The following is a 22,399-nucleotide window of genomic DNA, read 5'->3' as shown; positions in this document are numbered from 1 at the left end:
ACAAGCTAGCTCTGCAAACTTACGGTCTTCCCTGCTCCTTACTTAAGAGGCTTTATCTTCTACCTCAGCTCATGAAGTCTGCATCTTGCCAAAAGATGCATCCCTCTTGCCCAAGCTTGCACGGGGATGGGGTTAGTGGTACTTGCAGCAAGAAAAAAAATCAAAGTGCCACTTGCAGCATAAAACCTTTGGGGTGGTGTTAGTGACGTGCTTCCTCACAGAGGGCTGGTTCCCCAGAACTCTCCTGTTGCCCAAGTCCTAAAGCCTGCTTGACTTACCTCTTGAACTCCCCTGGGAACCAGGAGGCAAGCAGAAGAGACAGGAGGAACACACTCCTGTGAGCTGTAATAACCCACACATACCTGCAGAAGTCTAGCTTACTTTCTAATGCCTTAGCATGTCTAGGGTGATGGATGAACTTAGCACAAGCTAATTGTTCTCGTTCCTCTCCCTGCTTTCAGCTTACTACACAATTAAAGGTTACGGACTTAAACTTTAGGGTTGGGATTGCTCCCCGTAACTTAGGGATGGTTTTATGCTTCCACAGCTAGCAGTCAGACACAAGCAGGATCAGCGCAAAGTTAGGCGTGAAACAGCAGTACCTTGTCAAAAAAGCTGTTAAGAAATAACTGAGCAGTCTTTAACCCTTCCCCAGGTCCGCTGCTGCACTCAGCCAGGCCATCACGCGGTCCTGCTAGCGGCACAGTGGTACTTAGCCACAACTCTGAGCTTACCTCTTCTTGTGCCTTCACAGAGCAGCGAACAAAGCCCTGGCACCAGTCATGACGGCATTTTAGTAACAGCTGGCTGGATAAACACGCACTGGCTACAGCTGCTGGTCCCAAGGCAACTGCTGTGATCAGTATTTTTTTTTCCCCCACAAAAACTTTATTCAGCTAGATACAAAACAGCGCTTCGCTATTGTGGAGCCTCTCCGTGGTCTGAATGCTCCGATTCCTCCTCCTCCTCCTCCGCCTTGTGTTTTTCCAGTTTTGCCATGAGCTCTGAAACACAGGAAGAGGCAGGCTGAGACTCCGGGTATGGGAGATGTCCAGCAGCGAAGCTGGGGGCCCAGGACCCGTAAACATCCCTCTCCCCAGGAACCCAGGGGAGCTACCAGAAGTCACTCGCCTACCCCGAGGCTGAGCTAGGAGCTACCGCCCTTTGCTGAGCCCAGGGCATCTGACGCTGCAGTCAGGGCATCGCTGACCTGCCAGCGAGAGCCTCAGACAAGCCCCTGTTCCCCAGCACCCTCCCCCTGCCCTCAGCAGGGTCACCTCCCCGAGTTCCTCATCTGGGCAAGCACAAGACGCTCGTCTCACACCCAGAGCCCACCCAGGCCCTGACCCGGTGTCTCCAGGCACTAAAGGAAGTTCTGCCTACAGCCAAAAGCTGCGAGCCCCAGCTTAGGGCCAGGGCAAGCACCATGCACACACATCGGGAACTGGTGCTGTGCTGACACGCCAGGTGAAAGCCCTCTCCCCCAGGCTGAAGCCCTCTTTCCCTCACCTTTTGCTGGGTTGAAGACGCCGTTGGTTTGCTTGTCACACACGTAACAGCGCTGGGATTTCCGATAGTGCTGGAGGGCACAGCTCTCACAGAAGTAATGCCTACACCTGTAAGGGGAGACAGATGCCACTGCCAGTCACCAGACACAATCGCTGCATCCAGGAGTTAGATAAAATTGACTACTGAGCCCTGAGGGATGCAAAAGCAAGCTACGTGCACAGCTTCCTCTGGAGCACTGGCCCCATTCCCCCACTGTACTCAGGAAACGTGTTTCAGCACTGCTTTACTGACACAAAAGTGATTGCAGAGAGCCATCCGTGAGCTCTTCCAGGGTCACCACGGGTTCAAGCGCTGAATTTAGCAGGTTGTGGTGTTGCCTGTGGGGAAGTGTGGAGGTATCAGGCAGCCAGCGCTGTGGGCGAGGGCTGGCAGTGTGCGATGTCCCCCTCTGTGCCTTATCCTCGGCCTCTTGCCTTCCCCATGCTTCTGTTTCTCTGCTCACACCCTGCAGTGTCATTCAGTGTTCAGAAGGAAAGAAAGAACAAAACCTCAAGGGGAAGATGATGCAATCAGGCAGCATCTTTTGGAAATCTGGAAGGTGCATGGACAACAAAGGCTTGGGATCCCTACCAAGGAGATGCTTCCGATGTAGTTATGAGGCTCCGTGGGTACCTGAGGCTTTCCACGCCCACCAGAAGAGCCACAGCAGACAACAGGCAGGTTCCACCCAGCAGCCTGCAGGCAGTGACTCTTTTTGCCTCCAGTGAATGACTAGTGGACTCGATCCACGACAGATGTTTGGCTCCCCCCTGCCAAAATAACCACTTACTTGGTGACCACGGGGTTCTTGAAGGAACTTCTGCAGATGAAGCATTTGAAAGGCATGTCCTCCTCGTCGCTGCTCACCTCGTAGTTTTCCTCGTCTGCACAAGAGAAAGTTCACCGCACTGGAGCAAGAGCAGAGGCAGCCAGGCCAGCTGACGCGTGGGATGCAAAATATTAAACACGGAGAGAGCACAGCAGGTGGGATTGAATCCCTGCTGGAAACAATAGGGTTCTGGCATCTGGGTGTCACTGATGTCAGTAACACACGTGGGACTGAGATATAATTAGTCTAATGAGCCAGCGTGCCTGTTGCTCATCTCACAAGAGCAAATTTTTATAGCAGCGAGTGGGCGACGCAGAAGGGACATATCCTCCAGCCCCCTACTTTTTCGATTTTTTTTTTCCAAAGCAGCTGCTACCAAACGCTTCAGCTCCAACTGAGCAGAGCCTGCACCCATCCCCGCAACTGCGCAGGGGTTCATGAGCGACACTCAGCAGCAGTCCTGGGCCACAGGTATGGATGCCGAGTGAGAAATAATGACGTAGCATGGAAGCACTCCAGCTTCGGGGCACCCGTGGGGCAGGAAATGGTTGCACCTCCCCAGCTCCACAGGGCTCCCTGCTGGCACTCATACAATAGCGTGCAACACTCTGTACAGACAGGGCGAATAACTCTCCCTGGTGTCAGTCGGTGGTTATCTGAAAGCAGCAGATTTGCTCAGCACTGTCAGTGGTTCCTGGCACTAAGCTTATCCCACAGCAGGGAGTTCCACAGCTTTGTGGAACAGAGTCCTTTCTGTCCAGTGTTAATTCAACCCGTGGCCTATGCAATGAGACAACACAGTCCCTGAGTCATGTTCACTCCAGAGTATGAGGGAAGGCAGAACCGTGTGGCCGTCGCCACAATCAGCCTCGGGAGAGGCAGAGCAGAGGGGTGGTGCCGTACCATTGACTCCGTAGCGGCCTTCATCCAGCTCCCGTTCAATCTGCCAGCCGTGTTTGTAGTCCGAGCGGTCGTGGAGGAATTTGCAGCTGTCTGAGGAGCACAAAGACAGACAGATAAACACCCTTCGTCCCGCTGCCTAGCTGCCCACCAGACACCTCGTTCAGGGGCAGCCTGAGCTGTGCCCAGGACAAAGTGAAACCTGATTGTTTCCCCACCCAGCCCTGCTCTTCCTCCCAGGGCAGTGCCAAGCAGGCCGATTTCCTCCTCAGGACTGACAGGCCACGAGCACTGTGCTCTGTATGCCACAGCGACAGATCCAGCACTGACCCACGTGGGAAGTGGGATATGGATCAGGAAATCCCATCCCTCCCACAGCCTCAAGTGAGATGAACGTTATACCAAACAATTTTGCAACAGCACCACATTCTAGCTCTGCAAACAAGTGCCTGTAAAGCAGTAAGTGCACATCTGCGTGCCACAAACATGGGATCACCAGCTGGACTAGATCCCTTCGGATCCCTCTGCAGATCTGGTGCAGCACACATTCAGCTGCAGGCAAGGCCCACTCACCTCCGAAGCCGCAGAACCCCGTTTCTTTGTAATCTTTACAGATGTCAGGCTGGTAGTCCCATCGCACCGTGGCCCGCAAGTGCTCTGGAGCACGGATGGGTCCTTTTCTGAAAGGGTGGGAGAAGGCTCAGGCCAGCTGCGCCGCTGTGGTGGAGAAGGCCCCTGGGGGCCTGGTCAGAACCAGACACCGGACTCATTAGACAGGAACAAGTCGGCAGATTCAGCAAAGTTCAAGCCGCAAACAAGTGCCTTTGGGGACAGCGCCTGAACTCTGTGATCGCACTCCTCCAAGGCTCATCCCAACCTACCTGACCATTCCTGAAGAGGCATTTCCCATGGACGTGTCCTTGGGCTTCACATACTTCTGATAGTTGTTAATACCACGGTAGATTTTATCATCTTCCTTTCCTCTCAGTTCCTAGGAAAGGGAAAAAAAATAAAAAAGTTATTAAGGGTCAGAAGAGCTTCACATCTTCACGTCCCAGATAGCTTTTACATCTCTGACAACAGTCTCCCAGCCCAGCCCTGCCTTCAGTCAGCAAGGCTGACTGACCTCCTGGATCTTCTGGCTGCGCTCAAAGATGGCCTGGGCATCTTTCTCCTTCTCCGTGTCCAGCTCATACACTGCTGTGGCCCCCATGTCTTCTGGGCCAACGGGTTTCTGAAAAGCAAGAACAACTTTTGACCACAGTGAAGTGAAAACAGAGCTCCTTGGCTACCTGGAGGGTGGGTCACAGAACTGAGCACGGCCTGCTTCACCTTCCAGCAGTTTGTAACTTCCTCTACCACTTGCCAGAGTGAATCCCCCACAGGCTGGATCCAGTGCTTGCAGAGGCCAGGATGCTAATTACTGATTGCTCCCGAGTTTTAGCCTGCAAAGTCAGGACACGCTCGTCCTCACTTTACTCCTCAAGCTCAGCCTTGGCTTAGCGAGAAACTGAGCTCAGGTCTCCCGTGTCCAACACTTCAATCATGAGACAATCCTGCCTACACGCAGGATATTACATCCAAACTTTAACCCAGCTGTGGGTGGCTTGCACTCAGTTTTAATACAGTGATCTGGTTTAGATTCCTCTTGAATGCACCGAACAGACACCTATTCCAGCTCTCCAGGAATGGCTGCATAGAAACTGAAGAATAATTATAACCAGCCTAAACTGAAAACAAATCCAACTTATATGCCAAAAGCTTCTGGAGCCCGAAGGCTGTCACCTCCTCCTCCTCCTCTCTTCCCATCTTCCTGCAGCAAGTAGCGCAAACAATACGCAGCCCCCCCCTTTGCAGCAGCCAAAATGGTGAATAATTACAGCACGAGTTTTCATATTAGTCTCTAATGGGATAAGGAGACCCAAGTCTGATCCCACATCTTTGACTGGGGACAGCTGGACATTATTCCCATTTTATACAGAACAAATGGAGGCACAGAGACTAAGGAAACAAGTCTGGAAAAGAATAAGAAGAATCAATACACCAAACGTTGGTACTTGCTTTTAATACTACTTATATCCTGACCAGACTCTTACTAATAGGCACAATTTCACTGCATAAAGAGGAGAGTTAGAGAAAAAAACAGTGGGAAGAGCTCCAAACCTTCACAACTGATTTCTCTCCACTCCAGTTGTTAACAAGACCCTCGGGTGTCCCCTGTCAATCCTAAATAAACACTGACCTCTCTGTGTAGCTTTTACCCCATCACTAGTCACAAGAATAAAGATGGGAGCACCTTCTAAATTACTTGAATTCCTTGGGGACGAAGCTGTTCTAAAGCTGTAAACACAAACCTAACAATTAGGGAAACCTGATTCAAGAGCTCCGTCTCCTGAAAACTTTGTGTGACGTGGGGCAAGTTCGATGCCATCGTGAGGTTTTAACTCCCGCCTCTACGAGAGGACGACCAACCTTAGGTGGCCTCCCAGTAACGCAGGGGGCATCGAGAGAACAAACTCAGCGTAAGGTGCTTGTGTATGATGAGGCAAAGGACACAGAAACGCATCTATAGGTAAAAAGCAAGAACAGCCGATCCCACACCCACGGAGCCTCCCTGGCCAGCCGGAGCTGCCCTCGCGCCCCGGGACCCCCGCCGCGCTCCGTCCTTACCGCCGACCTGGTGGATTTGTAGGTGACGCCGATCTCCTTTGAGGGATCCTCGTCCTCGCTGCTGCTCGCTGCGTACGCGGGCCTCTCCTTCGGGCACCGCCTGGTCTGGGGGGCGAGGAGGCAGCGGGGTGAGGGCGGGCAGGACCCCCAGGACCCCCAGGACCCTCAGGACCCCCCAGGACCCTCAGGGCGCCGCGCCCAGCCCGGATCAGCGCCCACCCCCCCCCCCCTTTACCTTCTGGATCATGGGGTTGGGGGTCTCCCGCCGCCTCTCCTTGCGCACCACCGTGCTGCCCTCCTCGCCGCTGCTCTCTGGGGGAGGAAACCCGGGGCTGAAGGGGGAGCCCGAGGGCCGAGCCCCCCTCCCCCGTCCCAGGACACGGCCACAGGGCGGGCACCGCGACCGCCCCCTCACACCCCTCGGCTCCCCCCGCGCCGTAACAGCCCGGCTCCGGTCCCAGAGCCCCCGGTGACCCTCACCCCCCTCCTGGTCGCTGCTGGGCCGCTTGCGCCGCCCCCGGCCCGCCGCCGGGCCCCGCTTCTTGAAGACGAAGCCGCACACCGGGGCGCCGTCCGCCATCTTGCGGCCTCGCGGCGGCCCCGCGCCATGGCGCCCCCTGCGGGACGGGAGGGGCGGGGCAGGGGGCGGGGCCCGGGGGAGGCCACGCCCCCTCCTCCTCCCCCCGCCGGCTGCCGGGGGCCCCGCGCGTCGCCATGGCAACCGGCAGCGCCGCGGGGCTGGGGGGGGTGGGGAGTGTGCAAGGGGGTGTGTGCACGGGGGGGGGTGTGCAAGGGGGTGTGTGCACGGGGGGGGGTGCAAGGGGGTGTGTGCACGGGGGGGGGTGTGCAAGGGGGTGTGTGCACGGGGGGGGGTGCAAGGGGGTGTGTGCACGGGGGGGGTGTGCAAGGGGGTGTGTGCACGGGGGGGGGGTGCAAGGGGGTGTGTGCACGGGGGGGGTGCAAGGGGGTGTGTGCACGGGGGGGGTGCAAGGGTGTGTGTGCACGGGGGGGGGGGTGGTGTGCAAGGGTGTGTGTGCACGGGGGGGGTGCAAGGGGGTGTGTGCACGGGGGGGGTGCAAGGGGGTGTGTGCACGGGGGGGGGGGTGGTGTGCAAGGGTGTGTGTGCACGGGGGGGGTGCAAGGGGGTGTGTGCACGGGGGGGGTGCAAGGGGGTGTGTGCATAGCTGTGTGTGTGTGCAAGGGTGTGTGTGCATAGCTGTGTGTGTGCATAGCTGTGTGTGCACATGGGGTGTGGGTGTGCAAGGGTGTGTGTGTATAGCTGTGTGTGTGCATAGCTGTGTGTGTGCATAGCTGTGTGTGCACATGGGGTGTGGGTGTGCAAGGGTGTGTGTATAGCTGTGTGTGTGCATAGCTGTGTGTGTGCATAGCTGTGTGTGCACATGGGATGTGGGTGTGCATGGGTGTGGGTGTACAAGGGTGTGTGAGTAGGTGCATAGCTGTGTGTGTGTGTGTGCGCGCACGGTGTGTGTGCATGGGTGTGCATGTGTGTGTGTGTGCGCATGGGGTGTGGTTGTGGGTGTGCAAGGGGTGTGGGTGCATGCATGTGTGTGTGCGCATAGCTGTGTGTGCATGAGTATGTGTGCACATGGTGTGTGCGTGCACGTGTGGGTGTGCAAGGGGTGTGCGTGTGCAAGGGGTGTGGGTGTGCACCGGTGTGTGTGTGCATAGCTGTGTGTGTGTGCGGGGGGGGGGGGGGGGTGGGGGGGTGTGCACTGGGGTGTGTGCACAGCAGTGTGTGCACAGTGTCGTGCATGGGGGGGGGGGGGGGTGTGCACAGGGCTGTGTGTGCCCAGGCGTGCAGCCGCATGCTCGTGCCTTCATGCACATGCATGTGCAGGAGCACGCTAGCATGCACGTGCGTCCATGGGTGTGCACGCATGGCTGTGTGCAAGCGCAGGGGAGCACGTGGCCATGTGCACATGCATGTGTGGGCTCATATGTGTGTGTGCGTGTGGGGGCATGCACGTGTGTGTGCACGTGTCCATGCATGCATGCGTGTGTGCACAAGCGTGCTAGCATGCATGCGTGTGCTTTTGTGCAAGTACCTGTGTGCACATGAGTGTGTGTGTGTGCACACATGTGCACGCTGCCCCCACCGCCAGGCCTGGCAGCAGCGGATTTTACCCAGTTCCTCTTTCCTTTGCCCCCGGTGGCAGCAGGCCCGTTCACCGCAGATGCTGCTCGGGGGACAGAGGTGACGAACGGCATCGCTGCCGCCTCCTCGGCCAGTAAACACTGCCTTAAATCCTGTAAACGGATTTTTTTTTGCACAGATTTATTTTTTTTGCACGGCGACCGATCGCCTGCCTCTGCAGCTGGGAGCAGGCGCCGCGCTCAGACCCGGAGCCGTCCCCAGCCCCAGGCTGCACCGAGGAGCCCGAATGCACCCCAAAGCTCTTCCCAGCAGCACTTTGCAAGCTTTGCCTCCATTTCCCCCACACCAGAGGGGTTTGGGAGGTTAAGGAGAAGTCCTTGTGTGCACCAGGGGGTACCCCAAACCCCAGCCCACCTTCCCATCCCCAATTCCCTGCTCCCAGCTTGCCTCTGAGTTCCCTGCAGATTTAACCATTAGCGCTTACCCTCACCGCTCCTGCCCCTCTGCCCTATTTCTGGGGAACCCCCAGCCCCCAAACCTCATCCCCTTGGCCCCACAGCCAGCAGCAGCAGGGGGGATGCTCGGTTGTGATTCTGCTCACCCCAAATACCCACCCCGGCCACAAAATGCCCGCCGCACGCGCCACCACCCCACGCACGCTCCTAAACCCTCCCGGGGGTAAAACCCAGGTTTCCAAAACCATCAGGAGGCTGGGGGGGGGGACTGCGGCGGGTCAGATCCTGCGGGACCCTTGAGGGTCAGATCCTGTAGGACCCCTGTAGGATGCCTCGCGTGGCTTCGTGCCAGGCACGGCGAGCCCACGGCCTCGAGCGGAGCCCACCCGTGCACGCGGAACGTGGCAGGGAGCCGGGGGGGAGAGGCTGGGTGAGAGCTGATTATGGGGGCACATTCAGAGGGCCGGGGGCTTCGGCATGGCTCTGCCGGCCTGGGGAGGCCGCGGGGAGAGGGCTGGGGGAGGCTGGGGTTAGAGGTTGGCTTCACACAAAGGAGCCAGCGGCTCGAAGCCGGCACGAAGCCGGGAACCAATCACCGCGGCGGCCGAGCGATAAAAAGGGCTCGCGAGGCGGCCGTGGGAGCTCGCAGGAAACGCTCCCGCGCCCACAGCCCCGGCCTCTGCAGCGCAGAGAAAGGCACGGCCAAAAGGCACGGCCAAAAGGCACGGCCAAAAGGCACGGCCGGACAGACGGACGGCCAGACCCCGCTGGGGCCAAGCCCTCCCGCTCGGCACCTCCGCCGCGGAGCCCAGGCGTATGGTGGGTCTCGCTCCGCCGGGAAGAACGGGGCCGCTGGGTGGGAGACAAAGCTTGGGTGGGCGCCCCGAAATCTGGGGAGCGTTGGGGCTCGCCCGGCGTGGGGATGGCGGCTGGGTCGGGGAGGTGGCGAGGGGGGGGAAAATGGGGGGGGGGGAGAGGGAAGATGTGAGGGGAGGGAGAGAGGCAGGCACCCAGGGAGAAAGGGATGGGGAGAAAGGAGGGATGCGAAGACGGGGGAGCCCCGAAAGCAGCGCCGCTGGCCAGGGCCACTCAGCAGGTGGGGGTTTCCACCCCCCTTATGCACGGCCCCCCCCCGGAGGTCAGACCCCCAGGCAGGAGATGCGCCGGGAACTTTTGCTTTGGGAGGAGGCTCAGCCAAGGGGGGCGCGGGAAGCAGATTTGGGGTGGAGGAAGCACAAGGGGGGGCTCCGCTCCCCGAGGGCAGGAGGGGAAAAGGGGGTGCTGCCGGAGCTCCAGGCACCTTTTGGGGGGGCGATGCTGCTGGGGAGGGGCAGGGGGCGAGCACCCCGGACCCTGCGTGCGCTGGGGGGGTGCAGGATCTGCACCCGGTGCTTTGTGGGGTGAGCGGGGGCTTGGGGGCGCTGGCACGGCTCCAGCAGGGTCTGGGTTCGCAGCGTTTCGGGGCTCGCGTCCCCGCGCTGGGCTGAGCTCCCTCTTTGTTGTGCGCTGCAGTGCGTGCTGGAGGGGGGCTGGACAGATCCATTTTATTAAGCCGATCGGAAGGAGCAGATATGGAAGGGAACCTGTTAGATCCCAAGTCCCTTATCCCCCTCGGCTGATGCCTGCTAATTCCCGGTGATGTGTCTCCCAGCGCCCCATCCTGCCCGGCCCTGAACCTTCCCAGCGACAGGTCTTTCATCACTTCCCCGGGGGAGGCTGTTGCACGACTGTGAGATTTAATTACAACACAAATACCCCGAGCTCTGACACAGCCCCGAACAGCCAGGGATCTCCCAGGGCTTCACAAAGGAGATCGGCTCTGTTTTCAGCCTGGGGAGGGGAAAGGGAACAGAAAAAAAAATGCAATGATGTGCCCAGCATCACCCCGAAATCAGCAGCAGAGCCGGGAGCAGCCCCAGGTCTCCCAGGTCGCGGTCCTGCGCCGTAACCACCGGCTTTATCTCCGCAATCCCCTTGGGTCACTTGAGACCAGCTAAGCTACCTCGCAGGTCACATTTTTGATCAATTTTTCCACCGGTTTCTGTTCGCGGGGTGGGCAGCAGTTCTGGAAAAGCAGGCTAATTCAGCAGCCTGGATCGTGCCTTGGAAGCTGGGCTTTGTCCACCGAAGACATCGCGCGAGGGCTCTCCCAGGGAAGACATCTGGTGCCCCAGCTGAGCTGCCACGTATTTAAGGCCAGGAAGAGCACACCTGCAGCATTATTAATGCAGATTAAAAAATAATAATTGCAGGGTAACTGAGCGTAGTCTGAAACTGCCCCCGCGTGAATGTCCTTCCTCGGTGGGAGCCCCGCGAGAATCAAATCCCCGTTAGGAAGCGAGGGTCTGCAGGGACCCCCGTGGGCCAGCGCGGCACCGGGTGCGAAGTGACGGGATGCATCTTCATTTTCACCGGGCTCAAAACAAGGCTGCTGACCTTTTTTGGTCAACAGAAGTCCCACGAGACTTCTCGTTAGGGAAGGGAGTTCCACTTCTGGTTTCCTTCGGCGCGTCAGCTCTGCGAGCCTACAGATACCCCCTTCGGGCCCAGCCGCGGTGGGGTTTTTCCTCTCCTTTTTGCCCATCCTCAGCTTTCAGAGCGTTGCCCATTGTCAGGCAGCTGCCATGTTCCCAGAGGTGTCCGCCTTTCACTTTCCAGCTAAGTCATTTCTATCTGCCGTCTGGGGGTGTTGCAGAGCTTACCTAGCTGCTAGCAGAGCGCTGCGATGGAAAACATTAAAGCTGGGTGAAGGGATTATTGCAAACACTACTAAACACAAGTTAGGTGTGTTTTTCACTCCTCTGGTGTGCCCATAACCCTCTCCATATGGCCGGCTCAAGGGTTTTCAGACACAAGAGCCTCAGCAAGCCCTGGTGTGCCCTGGCACAGCCTCTCCAGGGCTCGCTTTGCCCGGCGCGCTCTTTCTTCGCTCCGCTGCAATCCCATTGCTTTGCAGAGCCCCAGCCCACGCCGGGCTGCATGGCATCTTGAATCCTACAAGAGGGGACAGAGGTGAGGGCTGAACGGAGAATAGACGGGTCAGCTCAAAAAGAAAGAGCTTTTTTTGAAACCTGACATGTGAATGCCATTTTTGGTGGCTTGAGTTTTTGGATGCGATCCGTATGTTGGGCAGCAAACGCTGGGGAACACAGCAGCACTCAGGGCTGGTGTGGGGGGACCACAGGAAGAGGTTGTGCTGTGGTTTGGGTTTCGGGAGCAGAACTCACCCCTGCTCTTGCTGCAGGTGGTGGAGCAGCACCAGCTCCCAGGCTGATGGGGCTCTCAGAGTTCTGGTCAAGATATGAGCTAACCCACGTAGGAAGTGCAAGTACAAAGTCCGGTGTTTTACCGGTGATATTCCAAGGGAGGAGATCAGCCAATGTAACACTTACAGGTTGTGTTTGGGGAAAGGGGAAATTATGGGAAATTACAAGTCCATTGGTTGGAATACAATAAAAAGCAAGTTTCTAGGGTAGGTTTTGGAAGAGGAATTAAAGATTGGGAAGCAGAATAAAATGCAGCGTGGTTTCAACACAGATCACGTCAAGTTGCCTCGGTGTCTTCCTTGGATGTGATAACCAGCTTCCAAAACAACGTGGGCTAATGGGTCCACATTTCAGGAAAGCCCTTGGTACACTGCCCCAGGGAAATGACTTCAGGTGGAGATAGGAAAGAGGATAAAGATGAGCCAGCAAAGTGGAAAGAGGACACTTGGATCCTACCGCAAGGAGAGGTCTAAAAATTGAACGTGTTAGCAGTCCCTTTAGTGCCCAGGTGAGATGGAGCAATGCTGGCAGGACGCAGGAGGTCTGCTTATGGGGAGAAAAAACAGATCAGCAGAGAGGAAGGTGAGCCAGATTCTTAGAAATGGCTCAAGTGGAGCTGAGCCAAGGCAGGTGCCCGGGGAGCTGCAACAAGAAGCTGCTGTAGGCAGGGGGACCTCAGCAAGTGGAGGGCACTGGAGAACAACGAGCATCTAGGATTAGTGGCAGAGGTGAGAGAAGAAAACATAAGGCCAGATGTTTTCTGTGCTGCCAGAGAAGTATTCGTACCAAGAGACAAAGGTCTGAGATTTCCTCCAGTGCGGGGCATCCGCCCGCCTGCAGCGAGCCACCAAAGCAGCTGGAGGACTGGAGACAGAGTAAAAGGGGTTGGCTTCTCCTGGTGAAAGAGGAGGCCGATAGGCACAGCCTTTACAAATACTTTTGGGAAGCAAACATTAGGGTGGGCAAACTGGGAGCATAATGCCAGGAAACGGATAAACATTTAGGCAGGAAACCAGAAGGTGAGTTTTCCAGGTGGAACGTGACAAGGTTGTAGAAGGGATTATGGAAAAACGAGAAGGGAAGGGAGGGAGCATGGCCTGCTGTTTGCCTCCCATGCCTCTTTGCACCAGGTTTATATGGCACTTGATTAGTACCATGCTGCAGAGCTTCCAGGCCTTTCTCCCTGCGAAGTGTTCTTGCCTAATGTCCAATCTGAACCTCGCAACCTGCAATTTTGGCCATTGCTGCTTGCTCTATCATTAATGAGAAAGGTTCGTCTCTGCCTGGAAAAGAGGCTCATCCCAGCCTCCCAGCGGGCTTTCTGCTGCATTTGTCCACTCAATCTTGACTCGTAGCAAGACAGGAGATCCCAGGGCGCAGAGACTCCCTTCAGACCTTCACCTTTCAGGGATGCCATAAAACATGGCCACGGGCCAAGGAACGGGCTGCTCCGTGCTTCAGTTTCCAGTCCTGGAAAACAGACGGATCCCAGCAGCATCCTCCTGCCTCAGCCGCCCCCTCCAAGCAAGGCAGGGGCTGGACCAGCCCGGATCCCCTCGCCCTGGTCCTTCCAGGGCTGTGACCTCCTCCGGGAGCCAGAGCCGGGCAGGGCTGAAGGTGGGAGAGCAGAAGGGGTGCACAGGGGCTCCCCTTGGGCTCGCTCCTCGCGTGTGCAGGTCCCCCTGTCGGTGCCCTGACAAAGGCAGCCCTGTTCGTCCCCACAAGTATTCCTTGTCAGCATCCCTCAGCACTTCAGCTGCAGATTTCCTGCCCACTGGCAGCCTTTCAGGAGGCAGCCCGGGCGCGGGACGTGGATGGAAAGGGGATTAGTGGGGCAGGCTGGTGGAAGGTAGTGCGGGGCCGTGGGGTGCGGGCAGGAGCAGCTCGGGGTGGCGGGGCTGAGCCGGGCAGGGCTGTCTGCACCAGTGGCCCTGTTGGTCCTCCCTGGAGTGCTTTGTCCTGAGTCAAAGCATCCCGAAGCTGATACTGGTGAGGTCAAGTGGTTGGCTTGAAGCCACACAAGGAGCCAAGATCTGAAGCTGACGGAGTCTTCCATGGCCAAGGCTGGAGTCACGACCACCGGGCTCACTCCACCGTCCCCCCACCAATGCAGCTCGCTCTCTCTTTCCATGCTTGAGAAGCTGAATCAGCACCGGAGGTGCTGAGCCCCCTGGTCAGGTGCTGGCCCGTTTGATGCTGGCTCTTCATGGTGTAGTTTGGCTGTGATTCCCCAGGGCTGTAGAAACAGGGCCCGGCTGTGCAGCGAGTTGGTGACCCCCAGGCTTGGGGTTGGCCTCATCCAGCTCCTCCCCTGCAGCCCTGCCACAAAGCCGGGCGCTGAGCTGGTCAGTGGCTGGCCTGCGTGTGTAAGCTGCGCTGATCCTGCACACGATCACAGGGACATCGGCGGTGCTCAGTTTCATGGGGGAGAGGCTTGACAGCCTCTCCGAGGTGTTGAGCCCCTGCCCGTGCCTCGCCGTGCTGCCAGGGACGCTCAGCATCCTCCTGGGACACGAGGAAGGAAGGGGCCCGGATCACCCGTGCTGCGTTTGGTTTTTGGGAAAGCCTCTTGCCGTGGCCCAGCGATCCCAGCAGTAAACATTCACTTCACAGGGCTGCTAATGGGAACCATATGGCAGAGAGGGGCCTCTCGCCCTCTGCAGTCACGTTGCTTTCCTGTAGCGGAAACCCTTCGGCTTTCGGAGAGGCGTTCAGCCAGCAGCGGGCTGCTCTGCGCCGGGGGCCCCGTGGGACCGGGCTGGCGAGGCACTGAGGGCAGCCTGGGCGGCCCTGCTGGTTTAGGAGGAGGGGGGAAAAACCCCACGCCTGGCCTGGCTGCTTTGGAGGCAGGTTGTGGTCGGGGGGATGCCGCCATCCTCCAGTCGGTTGGGGAATTTCCTGGAGGGGCCGCTCCAAACGCTTCCCTGTCCTTAATGTCTGTCTCCAGGGGCCAAGCAGGAAGGTGAGCGGGGACGGGACAAACGCTGCTGTGAGCAGGCAGCTTCTGGGCTGAGCACTGCTTTCCTCAACCCAAAGAGCTCCTTGGTCAGTGCCAAAAGGCGGAGCTGCGGCACCTCTCCGGCTGTTTTCACACGGCGGCAGGCACACGTCCCCTGCAGGTTCCACACGAGCTCCAACCCTGAGGTCCTGAGCTAAAAACCAGCTTGCTGAGAGCACCAAGAAACCCCCCAGAGCCAGGCTGGGCACTGCTGGCAGTGAGCTGCGAGCAGCTGGAGCTGGCAGCTTGGGTGCTGAGCGCATCCTGCTGGCCCCAGTGCCACCGAGACCCAAACCCCTCTGAGACCCAAACCCCTCTGAGACCCAAGCCCCTCTGTGCTCGCCACACTGCGGCCACCAGCGCTGCCACCTGGCTGCTCCAGCCCCCTTGAGCAGGGCACAAGCCCAGTTTGGAGGGTCCTCGGACGCAGGAAGGGCAGCACGTGCAGGGTGAAGGTGTTCTCATCCCAACCTGAGCCCGAAATCGCTGGCTGCATGATTAGGAGAAGCCAGTACTGTGTCCTGCTCTTCCTGGGCTGGGTAGGTGGCTAAGAGGCTTGGGGCAGAGAGGTTTGGAGAAGTCAGACCGAGCAGTTCTAGTGCCAGCCTTCAGCACTGACTTGGCCGTGGCTTCCTTGCCTTGCCACGGATGCTGTCCTGTGGTCCTCAGAAAATCGGTGAGCCCCTCCAGAGCGCTGGGGGATTGCCCTGGCAACGTGAAGACTTCCCAACACCTACGTGGCAATGTGTCCTTAAGCAAAGCCTGTGCCACTGGGGTTCCTCTGCGTGTGTTTACTGCCTGGGGCTCAAATCCCCCCCTGGACAGACCAACCCCTCCCTGAAACAGCGATGACAGCAGCTGGGAGCCTCTGAGAATCCCTCCTGTGGTCTCGAACTCGTCGTGTTTCCCTTATCGCTTCAGCACACCCTTCCCCTGCGAGATTTGTACTCCTGCCTCCTGCCCCGCGGCAGGAAGGACGTTTAGCAACTTCTGCTCGTGTCCGCGGGGCTGCTACGCCACGTGGATCGAAACAAAGCCTGGGAGAGCGCGGGTACGGGGCTGGGAGCAGGGCGTGCGGGGAGGGACGGGGGGCAGAGGGATGGAGGAGCATGGGGGGTGGGTCTGGGGGGAGAGCATCAAACCGCGGGTCAGGTTAACTGCGACGGTGTGGGAAGGAACAGGGTTTGGGGTCTGGGGGGAGGCTGCATGTGGGAAAAGAGGTGAAGGGAAAAATGGGAAGTGGAAGGAGCCAGGGAGTGTGTGTGGGGGGGAGAGGGGTGGAGAGGGGGGAAAATGGGGAGGAGGCAGCTGGGGTAGGGGAGGAAGATGAGCTGTGAGGGGAAGGGGAAGGGAAGCTGGGGGTGGAGATGTGCTTGTAGGGGAGAGGGTGAAAGGCAGGTGAGAAGGGCAAGGGTTGTGCATCTGTGCTCGAGGCACGTGGCTGGTGCAAATCAGCAGGGTTTTCTGGGTTCCTCAGGCTCCTCTTAGGGTCTGTGCTGTGCTTTAGGCACCGTGCACACCCCCGAGGTGTCAGAGGGGAGGTGCTGCGCCAGGACACGGGGGGCAGAGAGGGGCCGTGGGCTCGGGCTGCGCCCCCAGCCCCGTTTGCCCAGCCCACGGTGCGCATGGGCCACGGCAGCTGCCTGTGTGCACCACCACCCGCCCTGCTCGCGAGCAGGAAATAACAAGTGAACCGCAGAGGAGACGGGAAATGATTTAGGTAAAATCGGAGTTGTGTTCTCAGCCGGAGCTCTGAAACGTTTGCAGCAGGGGCTGCCCAGTCCCTTGGCCTGCGAGGGTGAGCCTGGCTCCTCTGCCGCTGCTCAGGACCCGGAGCAAAGCTGAACTCCGAAAGCAGCCGCTAATTTTGGGTGCTCAGCTGGGCGCCACTCACGCCTGAAACCAGCTGCTGAGTGTTGGGACTTTTGGGGGACCAAAGAGCCCTCCAAACCCCAAACCCAAGATCAGCAAGAGCGTGGGGTGCTGGCTTGCCAGCCCCCAGCACCTCCCTGTCCCTGCAGAGCCACCCCTTTGCTCCCGTTTGCACCCAGGACAACATGGGGGGGGTCGGGGGTTAAGGCCACGGGTTCAGCATCTGCTGCTCTGCTCCTCCCTCTGCACCTCGTGGTGCTCAGCTCCGCATGTGCAGAACAGGGCTCACCAACCCTGACCTTTTTTGGGTGTTTTGAAGTTAAGGTGCAACGGGGAAACCCCCGTGAGGATGTCAGTGCCTTTTTATCTTGTACCAAAGGAGCTGGTTTGCAATGCTGGTGGCTTTTTTGTTTTGTTTTGTTCTGTGCTGCATTAAAAGCGGTCAGAGGCGCGTTGAACTCAGCCTCCCGGACGCTCAGCACATCACCCGGAGGCCACAGCCTCTAAGGGAACCGCTCTCAGCCTCAAGGCAACGTGGGCACCCCGAAAGGACAAAGTCCCTGCCACCCACTCCGCTGAGCTGTGATCTCTGCTCAGCGAGGCTTTTCTGGGTTACAGTTAGACTAAAATCACCGTCTTTGTGATTTTAGCATCGCCAATCCTTTGGTGGCTGCATCAGCGAAACTCCGGGCTCTAGTTTCACTGCCTGGGCAGGACAGCAGCTCTGGCTGGGAGCTGCATCCTTTATCCTCGCTGCCAACAGCTTGGCCATTGCCTGGTGATCGCCTTCCATGCGTGGTTTGGAGGCTGGTTGCAGAAGCTGTCACATTTACACGTCTCCCTCTGCCATCCTAGCCCAATATCTTTGCGTAGGAAAGGGGACTAGAGGTAGTGAGCTGCATGCTAGGCTCAGCTCAGCACCCAAGATCGCCTGCCGGGTTCCTAACCCAGCCGTACCCCAGACCTGCACCTCCTGCCGGGTGTGCCCCAGGAATCCCGTACCCCAGAGGCTGCCCCGACCCCACAGAGCAAGCTGTGAGCAGGCACCAGCTCCTGCAGAGCCGAGCAGCTGCTGGGTTCGGGGTGACGAAACCGGCCTCATCCTGCTGACGTTTCCTTTCCAGGTGTTGCAAGAGGCCACCTTGCACCACTCAGCCACCTCCCCAGGGACCGTCGGGCCACAAGCTTCAAGCTCAGGATCAAGCGGACGGAGGAGGGCAAGGGACCATGTTCCAGGCCACGGAAGCCACCAGCACCCCCCCGGCTCATGTACGTCGCGTCCCCCGTGGTTTGTATGCGAATTTCCAGACCAGCTGGGTTTGTTCTCGGGGTGGAAGGTTGGGCACGGAAGCTGTGTGCAGGACTTGGCATTTTAGAGCCATCAAAGGCGCAGTCGCTGCTACTGAGACAAGAGGACCAGGGGCAGGGATGTTCCAGCAGAAGGTGCTGTTCGCTGAGCACGTTGCGGAGCCAGCGTCCCGGCGCTGGCCCAGCCCGTTCCTCACCCTGCTCTTGTCTTGAGTCCCCGGCTGTTTGTTTGTGTTTCCATGGCTTTCGGCGATCACAATTGAGAGCATGCGAGCTGCTTAGGGTTGGAGCGATCGGAGATGGAAAAACATAAAAGCTCAAGAACATCCCCTGCTGGGACAGGATACGGCCCTTCCCCGGGGGAGGATGGATCAGATACGAAATAGAAATAGATAGTGAGCCTGATCGGAGCCAGGAGGCTGCCGAGAAGTGACGAGCGGCGGTGGATTGCCTGTAGCCTTGGGAACGGATGTGATCCAGCTCCAAAGCAGCAGCGCTTTCCTTCGCTCTGGTCAGCTGAGCCTAGAAAGAGTACATCAAGCCCTAACCTCCGGAGAGCACCGGGGGTTGCTTTAGCAGTGCCGAGGGACGCAACCAGTTTTACGGGGCCCGAGTCTCCCCGCTGCCCGTGTCCCTCTGTTGATTTTGACTTTCCCCTCCAGCCTTGTGCAAGCAGGAGGGAGAAAAACCACGGCGCAGACCTCAGTCAGCGCGAGCAGCTGGGAAACGTCTGAAGAGGCAGCTTAGCGAAGGGAGAGCTTCCTGTGGGTCTCTTAGACAAACTGCTTCCAAAAATACAAAGGAGAAACGGAGGAAGGGCAAAGCAGGGGGGATGGGGGTGGGAGATCACGCTGGGGGCAGAGAGCTGGGGCGCGTTGCCCAAGCAGAGCTAAGGCAGCGGCAAGGGGGAGGACGCGGAGGCGGCGCGGTGATGCTCCCAGGTCACTGCCCTGGCAACGAGGAGTGCAGAGGATGAAGGAGGCTGTCACAAAGCAGCCCCGGCTGGCTCACACCGGCTAAAAAACGCACTAAAAAACGCCTTTGTTCCCGACTGAAAGAAGAAGGGGGCATTTTCGTCAGTGCAAAGGGAGGCTTGCAGGTGACTGAGCCAGGGGGCAAGCGAGGAGGAGGAGGAGAGGGAGGTGATGGGCTGTTGCAGCTGCAGACCAGAGGGACTTCACGATGGGACCCCTGTGGACGCGCAGAGACCTCGCTTGGAGATGCTGGGGGCAGAGGTTTGGGCACCTCGGTGCCTGCATCTGCCCTGCTGCTCCCCCCACAGCTGCAGGGGCTGAGCAACATCCCCCCGCCAAGCAGCTGAAGGCAGCAGAGCACATCTTTAGCCCTGCCTGTGCCCCGCTCCCCCTCCTGCCCCACACACGTGCAGTCTGCGGGGGTTTTTGAAAGCTTTTCGGCCTCAGCCACGGCGCGGGCGTTTCCTGCGCAGCGCAGCAGCGCCTGGCTGATAGCAGCGCCAGCAGGGGAGCTCAGACACAAAACATCCGGCGAGGGGCACCCAGCACAACGCGCTTCGTGAGGGCGAGGGGCACCCCGGCTGTGCCACGGGGACACGGCCAGCCTGGCACCCTCCCACTGCGGGAAAAAACCTGGCGGAGCCCAGTGCGCCTCCAGCATGAGAAGCGTTAATTATCGCTCTCCAGCCCCGTGGGGTAAATAGCTGTTGGGCAGAAGGGACATGAGCAGCATCCCACACCCAAACAGAGCTGTTGTTAGCTAAGGGGCTTACCAGGCAGCACGTGATGCTTCCCAGTGCGGGTCAGAGAGGGGTTTTGCTACAGGGTCTGCTGCAGCCCCTCTGCAAAGCCCTTTCCCCCTCCCTGTCCCAAGGGATCTTGAAGCAGGGATGCTTCAGCTGCACTCCTTTGCTTCACTGAGGGGCTAATGCCAGCCCTGTGGGCCTGAGATGTGCATGGTAGGTAGCCAAGGACAGCGATTGCCTGCAGATGGGGACAACTGCACGACTCCGGGGCTGTGCTCTGCAGTGCCAACAGCGTGACACCCCCTGGGTCTGTGCTCATGTGCTGCCTCTGGTAAAAAAAAGCAGCCGGTGTGCTTGCTACGTCTTGGTCCCAGACGAAACGAAGCCACGGCATGTGCTGCATCCAAGCCTCAGTGAGCAGTGCTGGATGGCAGAGCTGGCCGCTCTGTGCCCACGGCCCCAAGGAAGTCCCACAGCCTCCTGGTGCGAGTTCGCTCCCTGCAATATATAAATGACTTTCCCTCTTATTCTATTTTCCTTTCCTCCTTCTCGTCACTTCAGGAGAAGCAGCACAGTGCAAGCAGTCACTTGCACACCGGGACCTGACTGAGGTCACGGCCTCTGGGCAAATGAGTTCAGAGACTGCCACCGGGTGCTGTGATGGCCAGGCAGAGGCTGCTGGCGTGCCCCAAGGTCCTGTTGCTCAGCTGCCCTTACAAATCCTCTGCTGCTCCTCCTTTAGCACAGCTCAGCACCGAGCCCCTTAGTCCAGGCTCTCATTTTGATTTCTCTGCTCCATCTCTCCTTAGGAGGCAAAGAACAACTCAGGAGGCAGCACGGTGCAGCGCTCCAAGGTACCTACAGCTTTACTGCGCTCTTCTGCTTCATGGCGAGGGGGAGAGGATGGAAACCTAAAGCCTGAGCACCAATCCAGCCCAGTGTCAGTGGAGACGACGGTGGGCTGTTTCAGGCTTATCGGTGCTCCAGCAAATGGTAGCAGGGATGATGTGGAAGGCGGCTGCACGGTGAGATGGGCACCAGACCTCCAAACCCCCTTCCTCACCCTCTTTTCTCTTTGCTCTCCCCTTGCCCAGTCCTTCAGCCTGAAGGCGCAGGTTAAGGAGATGTGCACTGCCTGCCAGAAGACCGTCTATCCCATGGAGCGGCTGGTGGCGGATAAATTTGTCTTCCACAACGCCTGCTTCTGCTGCAAGCACTGCCACGCCAAGCTCAGGTGAGCCGTGCCAGGTATCGCCGAGACGGGGCAGGGGAGGCTCTTCCAAAAAGTGCACCCACCTGCCCACCGCAGCCCTTCCTCTTGTAGGGAAGGGATAGGCCCTCGATCTCCCGATCACAGCATGAAGGGCTGTGGTCCCATCTGGTCCCAAGTCTCAGTTTAATCCCACCTGGTATGGAAGAAGAGTTTTTCCCCTCGAGAGCAGGGATAGAGCCCCACGGGGATGCCAGAGCTTCCTCCTAGGTGACACAGGGCAAAGGCTGAGCCGCCCTGCAGGACCCCTCTTTGCAGCCCCTTAAAGCTGCTCACAGCAGCCCCAAGACCCCGAGCAGCCCTGAGCAGGCAGCTGGCCCTTCCTGCTATGGGGCAGCATGTTCCCTCCTCCTTCCTCCCCTCTCTGAGCCTCCCAGCCCCCCGGCACCCCCAGCTGCGCCCCGCTGCCCACCCAACCCCTTCTCCTTCCCCAGCCTGGGCAGCTACGCGGCGCTCCACGGGGAATTCTACTGCAAGCCCCACTTCCAGCAGCTCTTCAAGAGCAAAGGCAACTACGACGAGGGCTTCGGGCGCAAGCAGCACAAAGAGCTGTGGGTGCACAAGGAAGTGGAGAGCGGGACCAAGACGGCGTGAGTGGGACCCAGCCCAGCCTTCCCTGGATGGAGCCCAGCAGAGATGGCGCGGAGCACTGCTGAGCCGGCAGCTAACTGAGCTGATGTAAAGCAAAGGGGACCCCAAGCGCCCGTGGGCGGTAAGGGAAGGGAGGCAGCCCGATTTTGAGGCCTCTGGAGGATGTCTAGAAGGGTCCTGCAGACCCTAAGGACAGGGCGGAGGTGAGCAGGGTGTAGCCCCCAAACCTGAAGCCCTCCCTCCCTGATGAGATCAGACCAGAAGCACTTGCCCCCATGGGAATGCCCCAGCCCTGTTCACACATTTCAGGCCTGCTACCACGGAAAAGGAGACCTGGGGGCTCTGAGAGCCAGCCCCAACCTAGCCTGTAAGTTAGAGCAGAGCTCCCAGCTCCTGCCACACCGATTCTGCCTTGTTGGGGCTCTGAATAAGGAGGGTCTTTGGTTTACATCAGCTCCGTTCAGCTGGGATTGTTCAGCCTTAAGGATGTTGCCCTGCGACTGTTTAACAGTGTCTGTCTTTTTTATATTTGCCTTTCTTTGGTACGTTCTGCGTTGGAGCCCGGCAGGGCTTCACGTGTGACACTGCGCCATGCGCTCTTTTATTTTTGTAATACAAGGTTTCCAAGCCTTCCCTGTCTTGTCCTGTGTTCCCGGGGACACGGGGAGGTGGGAGCAGCGGTCAGGTCTGGGCAGCTGCTGTGGAAACAGCTTCTGCCCATAAAGTCCCAAGAAACTATTCCTGGGTGTGGAAATCCTGAGTGATGTGAAATCCTGAGCAGCATCACTACCCTGTGAGCTACAAGCCCTGACCCGAAGCTGCAGTTGTAACCACGTCAGCTTCCACATGGAGCCCA

The 22,399-nt window shown here is 58.6% G+C and overlaps 2 protein-coding genes across 3 annotated transcripts; one reads left to right on the top strand and one right to left on the bottom strand.

Annotated features, from left to right (window-relative positions):
• Window positions 1-865: 865 nt before the first annotated feature.
• Window positions 866-6,585, bottom strand: LOC106045954 (E3 ubiquitin-protein ligase RNF113A-like). Its single transcript, XM_066981547.1, has 10 exons — window positions 6,428-6,585; window positions 6,183-6,259; window positions 5,948-6,052; window positions 4,404-4,511; window positions 4,159-4,268; window positions 3,851-3,957; window positions 3,281-3,370; window positions 2,339-2,432; window positions 1,510-1,616; window positions 866-1,004 (listed from the first exon to the last, which is right to left on the bottom strand). The coding sequence occupies exons 1-10, from the start codon at window positions 6,525-6,527 to the stop codon at window positions 919-921; spliced, it is 984 nt and encodes a 327-aa protein (XP_066837648.1). The 5' UTR covers window positions 6,528-6,585; the 3' UTR covers window positions 866-918.
• A 2,361-nt stretch (window positions 6,586-8,946) lies between these two features.
• Window positions 8,947-22,176, top strand: LIMD2 (LIM domain containing 2). Of its 2 annotated transcripts, none has more exons than XM_048046551.2 (5): window positions 8,947-9,337; window positions 17,779-17,942; window positions 20,492-20,536; window positions 20,777-20,916; window positions 21,387-22,176. In XM_048046551.2, exons 1-5 carry the CDS (start codon window positions 8,962-8,964, stop codon window positions 21,544-21,546), a joined length of 885 nt encoding a protein of 294 aa, XP_047902508.2. In that variant the 5' UTR covers window positions 8,947-8,961; the 3' UTR covers window positions 21,547-22,176. The 2 variants fall into 2 exon arrangements, with proteins under 2 accessions (XP_047902508.2, XP_013052255.1); XM_013196801.3 differs by lacking the exon at window positions 8,947-9,337 and adding an exon at window positions 15,235-15,833 and having other exon boundaries at window positions 17,779-17,923.
• The last annotated feature ends 223 nt before the right edge of the window (window positions 22,177-22,399 follow it).

This window comes from Anser cygnoides, chromosome 22 (assembly GCF_040182565.1).
Source record: "Anser cygnoides isolate HZ-2024a breed goose chromosome 22, Taihu_goose_T2T_genome, whole genome shotgun sequence".
Classification (NCBI taxonomy): Eukaryota; Metazoa; Chordata; class Aves; order Anseriformes; family Anatidae; genus Anser; species Anser cygnoides.
This window is presented reverse-complemented; position numbering and strand designations above follow the sequence as displayed.